At 38.0% G+C, this 15,135-nt stretch overlaps 1 protein-coding gene across 13 annotated transcripts in view; it reads right to left on the reverse strand.

The window, feature by feature from the left end:
• Positions 1 to 13,452, reverse strand: part of LOC5576127 (uncharacterized protein CG45076) — a 51,617-nt gene extending 38,165 nt beyond the window's left edge. For all 13 annotated transcript variants that reach the window (XM_021838416.1, XM_021838415.1, XM_021838414.1 and 10 more), the window contains exon 1: positions 12,624 to 13,452. In XM_021838416.1, coding sequence (XP_021694108.1) covers positions 12,624 to 12,707 — 84 coding nt within the window. In that variant the 5' untranslated portion in view covers positions 12,708 to 13,452. The remainder of the gene's footprint in view (positions 1 to 12,623) is intronic.
• Between the last annotated feature and the right edge of the window lie 1,683 nt (positions 13,453 to 15,135).

Consider the following 15,135-nt stretch of genomic DNA (forward strand, 5'->3'; position numbering starts at 1 on the left):
GATCCATTCTGTCGGCTTCCCATAAGACTTCAAATTGTACAGTAAAATTCAGTCAAATTTTGAAGACAAATCCTTGCTGCTTGTTCTATTGACTGTGATCAGAAAAGTTGGCGGTGATAATCAGCTGTCTTGTTGATTAGGTTATGGGCCCATAATCAGTATCAGAGAACAAAGTTTAGTGTTTGATTCTGAAGCTGAAAAATAATTTTAGATCGAAAAATGCTGTGAGAGGTATATAAGAAGCAGCTATTATTATTATTATTCTACAATAAGAATTCAAGAGACTCTGGTCTGGTCTGCTTCCTATAGGACCTATTCTCGCCAGATTCCGAATGACCTTGACCAACTTCACTATCGGCAGCCGTCAACCTGATCGAGCATCGCCGTCTCTCGCGCTTGTTCACCTTGATTTTTCGGGAACCGTGAAATTTAAAACATGCACGTGAGACGCCCAAGCGCTGCAAAGTGAACCCAAATCGGTGGTTGGTGCCTAGCCAAGAAACAATTCCTAACATCCGAAAACAACGCGCTTCTGGTCTGTGGTCGGTTGGTCGACGTCAACGTTTTTTTTTTCTTCTGTTGTCATCGCAGTAGCCTGCGGCTCTTGGTTGATTGATTGCACATTGTTTCGCATTCTCTCGTGGTGTTTCCTCGCGTCGTTGTCTCTGACCTATGGTGGGTTGCTTTGATTTGAACTAAAATTAGCTCCTGGCCGCAGCGCAGGCAGTGCCCAGCCCAGCAGTTTTGGCACTTGTTGAGGATCACAAAAAAAGTTCCGGCTGTTTGCGCTTGCGGATGGGGAAATTACAAAATGGCCACCGACGACGTAACCGACGGCGATTACCGCACTTTGTTTCGCAAAATTCAAACTTTGACGTGCGTCGCGACGCGAGATGCGTTTCCTTGTTGTTTCGAACCGATAATCGGCTTCCTGCGGGGACGACCGGGTGTTCAAATGATGTAACGTAGTAGGCATTGATAAAACGATTCTTCACCCCCGGAGGGTATTTACCCTTGAGGGTGCCTTTTCTTTCGATCTCTATTTACGATTGCTACCGATGCTAATGCGATATTTTTTTTCGAAATCGTAAAGTTAGGATTTTTTTACGACTTGTTCTTGAGTGTCAAACATTGTCTCAATTTCTTTGTTTTCTGACAACAGGCGAGAGAAAGGAAAAAAAAAAATCAAACGATTTCTGGTCGTTTGCTCTTTCTTCTTACGATTCGGCAGCTTGTGACAAACTACAATCGGGTTAAAAAAAAACAATTACGCGAAAATGGGGTGTCATGTGAAACAATTTTATAGAAGTGTGTTTGTATTTTGTGTTTTTGGGGATTTAAGATTTATGAGGAAATTTCAACATTTAAAGCCAATATGCATGCATTCTTGTCTTCTCAAACGGTTTGCAATCCAATGCATCGTTTTCGAGATAAATAAGCTTTGTCAACAACACTGACATAATATTGTTTCACATTTATGGATGTGGTTGGCCTAGTTTTCAGCGGGTTTATTTTTGGTTGGGGAATCAATTGAAGGAGAGGATGTAGATCATCGATAGTGCCGTGGAGAAGGATGAAGCGAGTGCCGAGAGTTTTTCACCCGTTTGATGCAATCACTATCATCGTAGTATTCATGATTTTGGATTGTTTCACTCGTTGAAAGGTTCGATGTGGATTATATTGGGGAAAAAATCATGTTTTGCTATCGGAACGTGATTTTGCCTTTTCATGGATCATTGCAAAATTCATTGAACAAGGTTTCCTCACATTTATTATACTTCAAGCTTGCTAAATATGAAATCCTACAAAGTTATGGGCCCAGATACAAAGGGACAAAATGGATTAACGTCACGAAAGCTTTACTTGTTCTTTGCATGCTCTAGATTGCGGAAATATTCGGTACTCGCGGATTGTTCTATGATTAAATCATAACCATAAATTTTGTAGAAGCATTCTCGAGACTTCTTTTCTTAGGTGTACTTACGAATATTCGCAGGTTTTCTTATGTTGCCACGGGTGTTTATATGAATTCACAGTGAAAGATCACCCATCCATTAGGAAAAATTCCTTGGACACTTTCAGTGTCCATGAAATACCCATTCTAACCCGGGAAAACCTCAGATTACCATGAAATTAGCATTCGTAAATACTTATGCATCTCCGTGAGTTACGCGGAATACACCTGATTATCCGTGAGTGAATATCCAAGAATACCTGAGAATATTTTGAAAACCCGTGAGCAGCGTTGCGAAAATCTTAAATTCTCATATTTCATGCTTGAGATTTTTCACACTTGAGTTGTAGCTCACGCAACTAAACAGCCAAAACTCATGCATAGTTGGCTCATGTTTTTGACTCATTGGTTTGTATTTCCACAGTTTTTTCCATGCAACGCGCTTATTCTTTGTTTTGCTGCTAGAAATATAACAAACCTTTCTGATATAAACAGTCATATTGAGTATGAGACATATCTGTTTGAATCTTGACTTAGATCTTGTCCGAAATTCAAATGAGATTAATGTAAATTTCGTTGGATTGATTTTTTACAAATTTCGATAGAGACTTTGACTTGTATCTATTGATTGTATGGCGAATCTTTACTAAGATTCTGACGAATTCAAAATAGAGATTCTGTAGAACCTTAACCGGCATGCTGCCTGAATCTCGGCTGCGATTCTAGCAAATCTCGACTGAGATTGAATGAAAATTTCACTCTAATTTTTGTCAAATGTGAATCGACATTCTGTTCTAATCTTGGTTAAGACTCTGAAATTCTGTACACCGAATTTTGACTTAGATCCTATCCGAATATTGACAGAGAATCTATCAAACCTCGACTGAGATACACACGCGACTATGTCAGAATCTCATTTGAATGTTGTCTGCGGTTCTGACCGTATATTGACTGAGGTTCTTTCCAAATCTTCACAAAGATTTTGTCCAAGTCTCGGGTGAGCATCTGGTGGAGTTTGACTGAGATTTTGTTACGAAGTCAGACAAAATTCTGTCCGAATTTCGAGTGAAATTCTGGTGAACATTGATTGAGATTCTGTTTGAACTTGACTGATATTCTGTCGAACCTCGACTGAGATTATAAATATTATGAGATTATTGAATAATGACTGATATTCTATCAAAACTCGTCTAAAATTGGCTTAGATATAGATATAGACTAATATTCTTTTGAATTTCGACAGAGATTCTGTCGAATGTTGACTCATGTTTTGGAGAATTTTAATTGAGATTGTGGCGAACTTTGACTCGAATGAGATCTGTGGTGAGTACTCTAACTAACCATAAATATTCGTGAGTAGCGATTACCCGTGCGTATATAATACATTGAAGTGTACCATTAAAAACTCGCGAGTGCCCATAAAAACCCTTGAATATTCATGAATACCACCCACAAATATTGTGTTGAGCCCATGCCCATCTTAAAGCCTTGACACAATCTAAGTACCAAACGCTTAAATTTATGCTAGAAACACATGCTCACTCAATTTTTTCAATGTTTTTCGTTCTTAAGCCCAAAAAACATTTATCTGGTTTTTGAGATTTCGTCAAACTCCTTGCTTTAAACTCATATTTTTTTCGGATCCATTCCGAAATGACAGATGAGAACAACCCGACTAAAGGTACATAACAAAATCATATCAACATATGTTATTATGTTATAAGGTTTTGTCGAACATAGGTTGTTACAATTTTGATGCAGGATGTTGTTAAAATAACTAAAATTATAACAAAAAGTGTATGAATAGTAACATAAACATAACAAAATGTGTTTTAATTCTATCAAAAACATATCAAACCAAGTTATAATGTTTGATACAAAGTATCAAAATTATAATACTGTTCGATATACGATAATATTGTATATTATTGAAATGCATAACTATCTATTTATTTTGTTATAAAGTTGTTAAAAATGAACAAAAAAATATCTATAAGGGAAATAAAACACATTATGTTATATTTCTGTTTTATTATGTTCTATGGATAACGGAGTCTAAGAAAATTATATCATAAAATGATATGCATATCATATTCTGATAAAATTTTATTATAATTTTGTTACAAGCCTCTAGTCGGGAAGTATCAAAAAGTTGTACCCCATGGACGTTTTTGTCGACTTAGTAAACGTCAAACATGATCAAAAGTGTCAAGGTTCGAATTTGGACTTATTTGTTAAATTAAAGTTTAAATATTGCACATTTTTTAACCACTGGACTATCTCAGAAGTTTTTACAAGTGTGGAAACGCTAATAAAAGTGCGCAATGGCGTCAAATCGGGTAGGTGTCTTCGGGGGACTTATTCGTCGCAAATTTCGCAAATCAGAGAATAAGTGCTCTGAAGACACCAACATGATTCGATGCAATCCCACACTTTTATTCACACATTCTCACTCGTGAGGCCGCACTTAGCAGTCCAGTAGTGAAAGAAATACACAATATGATATTGTCGTTATTTGAGTGTAAAATTTGCCAAAGTCGACTCTTCTCATCTCGATATCGACCATCGAGATAGGGAGAGATCGAGAGATAGAACAAATTTTTAATGAATACTAGTTTGAAAATCACTCTGTTACCAGAAATATTAAAAACAAAAAGACGTCATTTCGTCTTTGCAAATTGTTTTGAATTTTTTGAATCATAAATTTATATTCAAAATATTCTGAGTGCAGGGTCTCTATAGAGTCGACAAAGTTGGTCATCTACTAGTTAACTGCCTAGAGCCGTTTATCGAAATATTCCTCAGTTCGGGGTTATCTCATTAGATGGTGCCAATGCACTATGGGCTAGGGACGCAATCTGGTGGGACAAAATTACTAACTCGGTAACGAAGCGTTTCCGGCATTTGGTTTCTTCGGCAAAGTTTTTGTAACAACGAGGACCATCGACTGACATAAATGGATAGTTCGTAAATCGTCCGCATAGGTCGCACTACAATCTAACTTTTAACTGTGACGTGCTAGAGACTTGACATGTTTGGCAAAGTTGTTCATTTTTATAAAATAAACAACTCTCTCGAAGACGTCAAAATTTCACAGCCTACTGTTTCCGATGTATTGGCGAAATAAGGCCGAATTAGTGAAAAACGACTTTCACCGAATTTAACATTTTTCTTAAGAACCATGTTATAAAATATTTTTTTGCTGGTAAAAAAAAACAATCACAAATTCTGGTGAAAATTTTTAATAATACGACGCACAAAAATTAAGAAACAATGAAAAAAGTTGAAAAAATAGAGCAATTTTTGAACCTTACTATCTCCAAAAGCGCAAAAAATCGCAAGCTCTAACATAGAACAATACTAGATGAAACGGATGTCCAAATTTCAGAGAGGTATATTTTGGTGTTTTTGAGATACATATTTCCATTTTTTACAATGTTTGTATTTCTCCAATATAGTTAAATTTCAATGCGTCGATCTGAAAGAACGATCGACTTTTAGAAATAACGAATCATGGAACAAAAACTTAAAAAAAAGTGTTTAAATAGCCATCATAGTAGCCATGAAGCTCAGTTTTAAAGCATTAAAAAAACTTTAAAACTGTGTACATGTAAGTTCTCTTCAAGGATTCAAATGATATAGTATGCCATGAAAATTTTGATAATGTGTATGTTAATTGTTGTCATCATGTCCCAAGGTGAGTAATTTATTTTGTGAATGTGTTACTTTTAATACGAGAAATCAAATTATGAAGCATATTCCTGTCGATATCTCTAAATACTCAAATTTCAGAGCGCACGATTTCTTGTAGATTTGTTTTTAAACGGGAAGAACGTTGATCCTTGGATGTTTTGAAAGAGATGATTCAGATCGAAGGTATCAATTTGGAGATTCCTTCGACTTTGAGAACTGTTAGATTGTTTGGTTGTGTTTAAATTCCGGTGATTTGCTTAAATTAAAAGCTTCCAAAAACTGTAACAGACGAATACCATGTGTAATTCAAAACCAGACTGCACTGTAGGCAGATATTATAATTTCATGAAATAATAAAATATATTTTTTCCACTAATTTCAAATTAAACTTAAATATTTGCCACATAATAAAAAAAAATAACAAAATATACCTCTCTGAAATTTTGACATCCGTTTATCTAGTATTTTTTATGTTGCCTGAAAATTTAAGCTTGCGATTTTTTGCGTTTTTGCAGATATTGAGGTTTAAAAATTGCTTCAGTTTTCAAGTTTTTTCATTATTTTTCAATTTTTATGGGTCGTATTATTAGAATTTTTCCAAAAAAGTTTGCATTTGTTATATTTTCATCAGTATAAAATATTATATGACGCGGCTCTTAAGAAAAATGTCAAAGTCGGTGAAAAAAAAAATATATTATATTATATTTAATTTATCAAAATGAACAAATTTGTCTTACATGCCAAATCTCTAGCACGTCACAGTAAAAAGTTAGATTGTAGCGCCACCTATGTGGACAATTTACGAACTATGCGTTTGTGTCAGTCGATGGTCCTCGTCGTTACAAAACACTTTGCCGGAGACGCTTCGTTATTGAGTTATTAATTTTGTCCTGTCAAATTGCGTCCCTGGCCCATAGTGCCATGGTCATTATACCCAAAGGAGCTTGGGTCGATAGACTATGTTGGTAATTATGCCCAATGGATAGAGCTGAATAAGTCTTATGGCTGAATGGGTTATTTGATCCAATGAAGCAATTGATTATTATTTTTAGAATGCAAATTGGTTTGCAGGAATATCTCATAATAGCGAAGTCTGTATGACGAATAGCTTATATGAGAATCTCGGAATACTTATGGGCACTCGTGAATGCCCTTGAACTCCTCTGAAAACTCCTGAGTATCGGACTCGTACCGTGAATACCCAAGATTATCAGTGGGTACCTGTGAGTACTTATGAGTGAGTTGCTATGAGTACTTATGAGTGAGTACCCGTAATTATAAGTATAAGTACCCACTGTAAAAGAAAACTCGTGAATACCCGAGAGTAATCGGAAATACCCTGATTACTTTCGAGTACTGATGAGTGCCTCTGAATGTGTTATAGGTACTCGAAATAATGCGTAAATACTCTTGAAAGCCGATGATCCGTGAATACCTATTAGCACCCGCATATACCCGTGATTGAGCACGTAGGATACAAATTTCATGAATGCTCGAGAGTATTCCGGAAGTCTCGTAAATTTCACGTGAAACACAAGTCCTAAATAGACCATCATTTGAAGAATTTCTTCTCATTAGATTTCGAACCACGATCAAAGCAAGCGAAGAACAACGCAGCAAACGAGAGCCCCAAAGAGAGAGAGAGTGATGATAACAGACTCTCATTATGTGTAGCGGATCATGATGATGGTTACAGAGAGCGATTAGTGAGAGATACTCTCAATTTTCTCAGAATTCAACTCCTGATTACAGATTCAATGAATTTGTTGAAGTTACTGGCGAAAGAGAGGATACGGATAGTCTCATTAATGAAGAGGATACTTGGGACTGTACACACTAAAACAGACCAGACCTTCTGAGCTCGATAACTTTTTTCACCGATTTGAATCGGTGAAAAAATAAAATACAGATGTAGGGTAGATGTACCAATAGTGGAGGTACTAAGCACGATTGAGCTTCATTTAAACGCCCACATTCAAGATGCGCAATTAATGTACATGTTAATGTTGCAACGGGAAGTAACAACCATTGACTTAATGAGAAAAAATATTTCATCGCAGTAATCCACGGCATGTCAGTGAAAAATAATACCTCCACTATTGGTACACTGTTCTTTTGGTTGCGGTATATTTTTATGGGATCCTCCACTATAGGAACACTTTACCGCAGCTATTGGTACAAGTAACAAAAGTTTTAGCAATTTTAGTGATAATTGCATCAGTTTTGAAGGAATTTGAACGCTGTATTTCAAGCCAATATGTCGATTGGCAGTGTCGGCTCGGTGGCTAACATAATAAAATCAGTGAAAACGGCACTACCGCAACTATAGGAAACACAGCCCCAAGGTATCTAGAAGGGAGGTACTTCAGTGTGTCAGAATGTTGAATTCGCCATTTTGAAATACCAGGTGACAGCTGGCGAGTTTGTTTTGGTTTGAGGGTGCTAACTCACAACGTACCTCCAAACACTTTTCACAGACACACTCCATCTCGTTTCGTTCGGCTTTTCATTTCACTAGTCATAGAAGAAATGTAGCATCCTAGTAGCTTTTCTTCACTTTAACCAATAAAATACTTGCAATTTTACATCCTCAAAAACACACGAAGAAGGTAAACGATACTCAGAAATGCGGGAGAAAATTTACACTTACCAGTAGGATTTGTTTTCTGTGGTAAACAATCCCTAACATTTCCATAGAAACGATACATGAAAACATACTCGCCAGCAAGCCAGGTCACCAGCTGTCACTTTCACCTCCCCTGTAGCTGACCTCACTTCGCACCCACTGACTGCTTATATCACTGAACCTCCCTTCAATCAATCTTGCACAGCCCTGCATCACTGAACTCGGTGATGTAGCAGCACGAACTGTCAAATCCGCGGTTGTGAATATTGTCATGGTAAAATCGCCATTGTTAGTTTCAAAAATCCTTCGTGTGGTTCCAAACAATTCAGAAGAAAATGCTGCTCTGAATAATCCTTTGGCTGGCTTCGTGAGATGGGTACAAGTATAACCGATTTGAACTCCAATATGCTCTATATTAATACAGTGTACCCCCGTTAATTTGAACGATACCTCATGCAAACCATCGGGGTTCATTTTTAATTTGAACATCTAGTCACCCTAGAACCGTGTTTCTGGTTACCTTTTTCACTGTTTTGTTTTGATTCTGCGCTCCGTTCCACAGCGTTCCATTTCACTTCACTACGTTCCATGAGCTAAATGACGTTTGAACAATTTTTAATTTGAACGATGTGCAAATTAGCGGGGTACAAATTAAAAAGTGTTCAGATTAAATGTGGTCAAACCAACGGGGGTACCCGGTAGTAATATATTTCAGCCCGAAGACAACTTACATCAGGACGGAGAAAGCATCCCACTGCTAGTAGTTCGTGTGCATTTTCCGGATGTGACCGATGGATGTGCGGTATGCTAGGGTCCGGTAGATATTCCCGTCGGAGGCGACTTAAAAACTACATTTGGCATATTCGTTCAGTGCTTCCACGGTTTCAATGTGTCGCCAAATGCCTCAGATGCCATGGCCCATGGCACTTCTTTTAAGAATTCATTAAAACGTATCTTAAAACGTCACATGGTTTTTTATGTCCAATATATGCCTTAAAAATCACAAAATTAACGCACGCTTGGAAAAATTCAGTTTTTCGTTAATTTCAGGGTTCAACATTGGTTTGGAAATTACAGATTTATGGTAATTTGAATTACATTCCATTCGGTAAAATTTACCGATGGATCACCAATTTTGACAGTTGGTTCTTCTGATACAAATTACCGATTGATCGGTAATTTATTTGTTTACCGAACTCATTACCGACCGTTCAGCTGTTGAGATTTCGGTAAATGAATCACCGAAGTCGGTAATTTTTTCCAAGTGTGTAGCTGATTGAAACTGAAAGAGAGGAAATGAATCTCATTAATGAAGAGGATACTTTTGACCGTAGCTGATTAAAACCAGAGAGAAGTTTCCTTGTAGTTTTAGTTTTCCATTTTGCTGTTATTGTATCTACTGTAATACATCATAGGTAGCTATAAATTAGGAGGGAGATCAGAATTACTTTTGTTATCGCTTTAGAGAGTAAGGGCGCTTAAGCCTATGCTTTAGAGCCAGGACATACGGGAGAAATAGCTGTGTCCCATCCCAGGAAAGATCCACAAACAACAATAGAGTGCACATTAAGGGGTCTATTTTGTAATTCGAGCGAATTCACGTGACTCGTCTGAAGTCATTGTCGATCAAAGTAAGCATGCATATTTCAGATGTCACCCGTCGACTCCCATAGTAATCCAGTCACATAGAGTGACAACTGTCGATAATCTCGAGTGGCAGAGCCAAGTCGAGCGAAATTTGTGGTCGACAGTGACTCCAGTCGAGTCGTTTTTGATCGACTCGACTTATAAAATAGGGCCCTAACTTTCTTAGCAACGCCACTCCCAACGGTTTTGACTATCTCCTCAAATCTCCTCCTGTACGGTTGTCCCCGTTTCTCCCTTCACAATATTTCAAAATTTGCCGTTTATCATGTTATTCATTCGTGAATAATCTGATCGCCGTGAATTTTTGAAGTACCTTCAAACCTCAAGTCTGCACAGTGGGTCATCACAGTGAGTCATTTGAACATTTGTATCAAATCATTGATATTCTGCAAATATTGATGAACAAGAAAACACTTGTAGAAATTTCGGTGTTTCCAAGATGCTTTTCAATATTGGCTGTCTAATTCTGATACAGCAATAAAAAAGCTAACGGACTACGGTCACCGCCAAAACGATGTGCCCAAATGCTTGTAATCGCAAAAGACGTACATCATTAGAGAAAATAATATCATATTTTCATTGTAATAAATAACAAAAAACACTCTATTGTTGAATAATACTGTAGTTTTCACAAAGACAAAACAAATTTGTCCACAAAAGGTGTGTCAAAGTTAGGAGCAGGTTGTTAGGCCGAAAAGATTGTTAGGCCGAAAGATTGTTGGGCTGAAATAACATTTGTCTATTTAAGCACATTTATCAGTGTTTTTTTTTTCTTATTTTAATCAAAGGCTGTTCTTTTTATATATATTTCACAGCAGATATTGTGGGCTTCAAGGTAATACAGATAGCCTTGACCAAACTCCTGAAAACCAATTTGTCCTAGAACTTAACTCGGCCTTACGACCCATCAGAACTGTGAACCATATTCGATCTAATGACCCTCTCAGCCTAACAGCATTCGACCTAACGGGATAGAACCTTCAAAATAAAGTGCCTACTTAGTGTTTGCTTCACTTAGCAATAATTTACTTTTATTTGATGTAAGTTGTTTTGTCAGAAACATATTGTTTTAGCTAATTATGGCTTATGGGAAACCTTTTGAAGCAATTTGTGTAAGTTTTAGGGTATTATTTGCAAATATCTGTTCTACCATGTTGTTTATGATTATACTGACTATATCAGTTTCTAAAACAGATTGAATAAGTCATCAACTCTCCATAACTGGAAGCTTTTGATACGGTTGTGAAGAGCACAATAAAAACAATTTTCCGCTTCATCATTCTGATGATTTAGAGATGGTAATAACGATCAATCAAATTCAAAACACACACAGCAGTGTGATTCCAGAAATCTTAAGAGGTGCTATTAAAATTTATTGCTTCTGAAATCGGTCAAGAATGGATCGGAATATTTCAAAAGCATCTTGGTAGTGAGAAATTCAAAAAATGAACTTCTGGCTTCAAAATGTCGGAATTTCTGAATTTTAGATAAATTGAGTAATACCAATAATCTCATCTCTCTAAGTTATGTGAACCGAATGTATCTTTACGTATTAGAGATTCCTATAGAACTAGTAAAATCCTTCTTCACGAACTTTTAGAATTCAGTCAGAATGAAAAAAAAAAAACACATTAATCGAGCATTTACAATTCACATTTAAATTGCTTTAAAACTCGAATAAAAAAAATAGGACGCAGTAGTCGGGCTGACACTGGATATCACTGCTTCGGTCGCAGGAACCCGAATCTGATAGATCATTGTAAAATTTATATATCATTCTAGATTAACTATAAAGTTCTGTATAAACTTGACTTGAATGTTTTGAAGGTTTCTTCACTTAAAGATTTCTTTCTAATCATTAAACAGTTCACTGGATTCACTGAGAATCAAATGCTTCTAAAGTCAAATTCTAGCTTGAACAGTCCTAGTTCAAAGCACATATGGCTACTCTGTTAATTTTTCTCTGTCTTGAGATTTACTCCTGCAAACTTTGCTTTATGCACGCCACTCTTTCTTCATCAATCATTCCAACTTCTGTCACTCATATTAGTCCTCAGACAAAACCCCTAATCATGGTAAACCAACTAGCACGTTCTTCGCTCGAACCGCATGCATCTGGTTGTTCAAACTCGCTCACATCATAATCCACCATCCGTCCCCACCATCATCATCATTATGTCACAGAGTAAATTATCAAATCTTTCAACACATTCTGGTTTGGCTCAATTTCCTGCAACGGCCTCACATCTCTCGTTTTTTTTTTTGCAAATTCAGTCAACCGTCCACCGACGCACACTTTTTCTACACAGTCCCATTTTCTCGAACTTTTCATAGCAAAGGAAATTTTATTTTTGGCCCGGCGCTTAATGTTTCCCATCCGCACTACTGCTCGATTTCACCACAGTCCCAATTTTTGAATTTCGCTCTGGGCCCATAACGCACATAAAAACTGAAGAGATCAATTTTTCTTCCACATGAAACCTTTCAACTACTGATTTTCCCAAAAATGGTTCTCCACGGCACTATCGGATCGAAGAAGGCACTGGTTTTCTACAAGGGACACTGGCTAGGAAACGGAAGGGGAACAGTCCTGCTTGGATCACTTTTCCAAGGATTTCCAAGGGCGCAGAGACAGAGATAGAGGTGATAGACTGATAGAGGGATTTTTTTTGTATGAAATTTTGCAATGAAAGGTCCGCTCACCGTCACTGTGTAGGACGAAATCGTTGGGCGGGTGTAGGACGAACCGACCCGGCGGGTGGTGTAGAAATCGCTGTCGTAGACCATTTTCGGTGCTGCCTGGAGTTGTTGACTCGAACTGCTAACTTGCTTGACGGAGAACTGTTCGCTTGCACGTTCTCACTTCGACTGACAAACCGGGAGGATCACACTTTTGACACACCACTCACTACTGCCGGATATTGCTTCTTGGCTCTTTTGGTTCTGCTCCGGGGACCTGACTCGGACGCCGTTCGAAGTTGTTCTGAGCTGTTGGCCAACTCGCGGCCAGCGATATACCTCGCGGCGCAGCAGGCGGTTCATCTGCCGGATGGCTGCTGGTGTTGGTAGAGAGATGAACCAAACGTGGTCATCCAAGCAACCAACGCACGCTCCGAACTTGGATCGTGGCCAACTGAGATGTGTGTGCAACAACCGAGAGGATGAACGTTGGTCGACGCTTTTCCACACTCGCCTACTCTGCCACCTGACGGCTAATCGACATCCATACTATGGGTAGGACTTCATATGAAATGTTTTGCCACTGTTCTATTTATATCCGGTTTGTCGGTGTTTGGTTTGGAATGGCTCTCGGCAGATGGTCGTGTGAAAGCAGCAGTGATGGAATTTACAGGAGAATTTCAAAATTTATGGCAAAAATTCTGCCTGTGACCTTCAGGCTTGGGTTGATGGGCAACTCTGGACAGATCTTCATCTGGATAAGTCGTTCGCATACAATGTAGTTTGCTAGCTTGAAAGATCAATCTGCAGATTCAAATTTTCTCCATTCGCTATAGATAGTCACAAGTTTGGAATGGATCTTGCGCGTTACTGCGTCTCATCGCAGGTGGCCAACGGTTTTGCGCATGACGTCACGTGCGTCACAGCCATGAGTACAGTGAACGCACACCGTTTTATCAATTTCCGCTGATCATTTTCCGACGTTATTTCCATAGCCTACCTAGATGGTTCAGATCCCATAGTCATGCGTCATCTCGCTTGGCTTGCAGTTCAAATTGCAACCGCCTACTTTGTTTGTATTTTGATTTTTTTTTCTCGCGCATTTCGCCCTGCACCAATTTCAACGAATTGATGATGGCGGCGGAGGTTCGCGCAGGATATTATTATTATTTCTGTGGAGAGAGATATTTTTGAAATTTTGCACACGACCGCCAGCCTGGCTGGCTGGCAGCGGTGGAAATTCAACACTCGCGTGTGAATGGAAATTGTTGTTTATTAACGCAGCGCTACTGCCAAACCTCAACCCAATTCATAAACAACATAGAACACGAAATGTCATCAAAAACCGTTGGCAAAGATCGCTCGTGAATATATTCTCCGTACTTGACCGTGTTTTCCCCGCTCGTAGGCGAGAAAAGTGGCGCAAAAATCTCAAGGTGAGACCGGGAGGCGCCACCGTTCGAATTTTTACCCATTTTTACATAGATTTTACATGATACGCTTTGTTTACCCTTGTGAATCAAGTTTGTCATCGTCAACAATGATGTTGATGTCCGAAAATAGTGCTAAATTATATCACCAGCGAACCGTTCGGTTTGTTTGCGTCCTTTTCGATTCTATTAATATACACCTGTGACTGATTCAGTCGGAGTTCATTGCCTATGTCTACCGATGTCTACTTCCTCACCTTCTCTCACACCGAATTGTATTGTATAGAGTTGTGTAGGACAGTAGTTGATTAATCCGACGGTTTTCGCGGATTCACAATCAAAACATAACAACCACGCTTGCATGAATATACACATCGGACCGACAGTGTTAGTGAAATTCACCTGGCTAATTATACCTTTCAGTCACATCAACAGAATCAATTCATCACAGTAGGCTAGCACTGTTGAACTGGTTTCTAGACACGTTAAGTTCACCGTTGTGGGCGTTGCGGTGTAGGCTACTTGGTTTCTCACAGGTCAAGATGGTTTCATGGCGTGTAAGCATTTATCCTTTATTATCTTCGTGAGGAAAATAATCATCATCGTTCTACAAATTATAGAAACCAGTTTTTGGTTCAAAATGGTAACAATGTGCAAAAAACTGTCTATCACTTCTATATAGTTCATGCTTCTACATTAGATCTATTCAAATGTCTGGAAGTTCCTCAGTCAACCCATATTTTGATTTTTCATGCCGAATTGAACTTCTGGTCAAAATTTCAGCGAACCTAAGAAAAACGCGATAGAAGTCGAGAACACTTTTATGCTTTATTTACTCGAATTAAATTGAAGATGTGATGTTTTCACACCCAAATTTGCACTCAAATAATGCAATGAACTATTCATTACAGTAGAGTAAGGTGGGCAAAAGTTCGACCTTAGTGGTATCATCAAAGTTTCCAGACAAACAATAGCAGTTGAAATAAAATAAATACCATACAGTAAACCTTCAACATATTGACTATAATTTTGCCGAACAAATTTGTGTCAAAATATTTACCCACTTCTAGTTATAACAGTTCTAAAATTGATTGTCTTAATCGAAC

The sequence above is a fragment of the Aedes aegypti genome, chromosome 1, assembly GCF_002204515.2.
Source record: "Aedes aegypti strain LVP_AGWG chromosome 1, AaegL5.0 Primary Assembly, whole genome shotgun sequence".
Classification (NCBI taxonomy): Eukaryota; Metazoa; Arthropoda; class Insecta; order Diptera; family Culicidae; genus Aedes; species Aedes aegypti.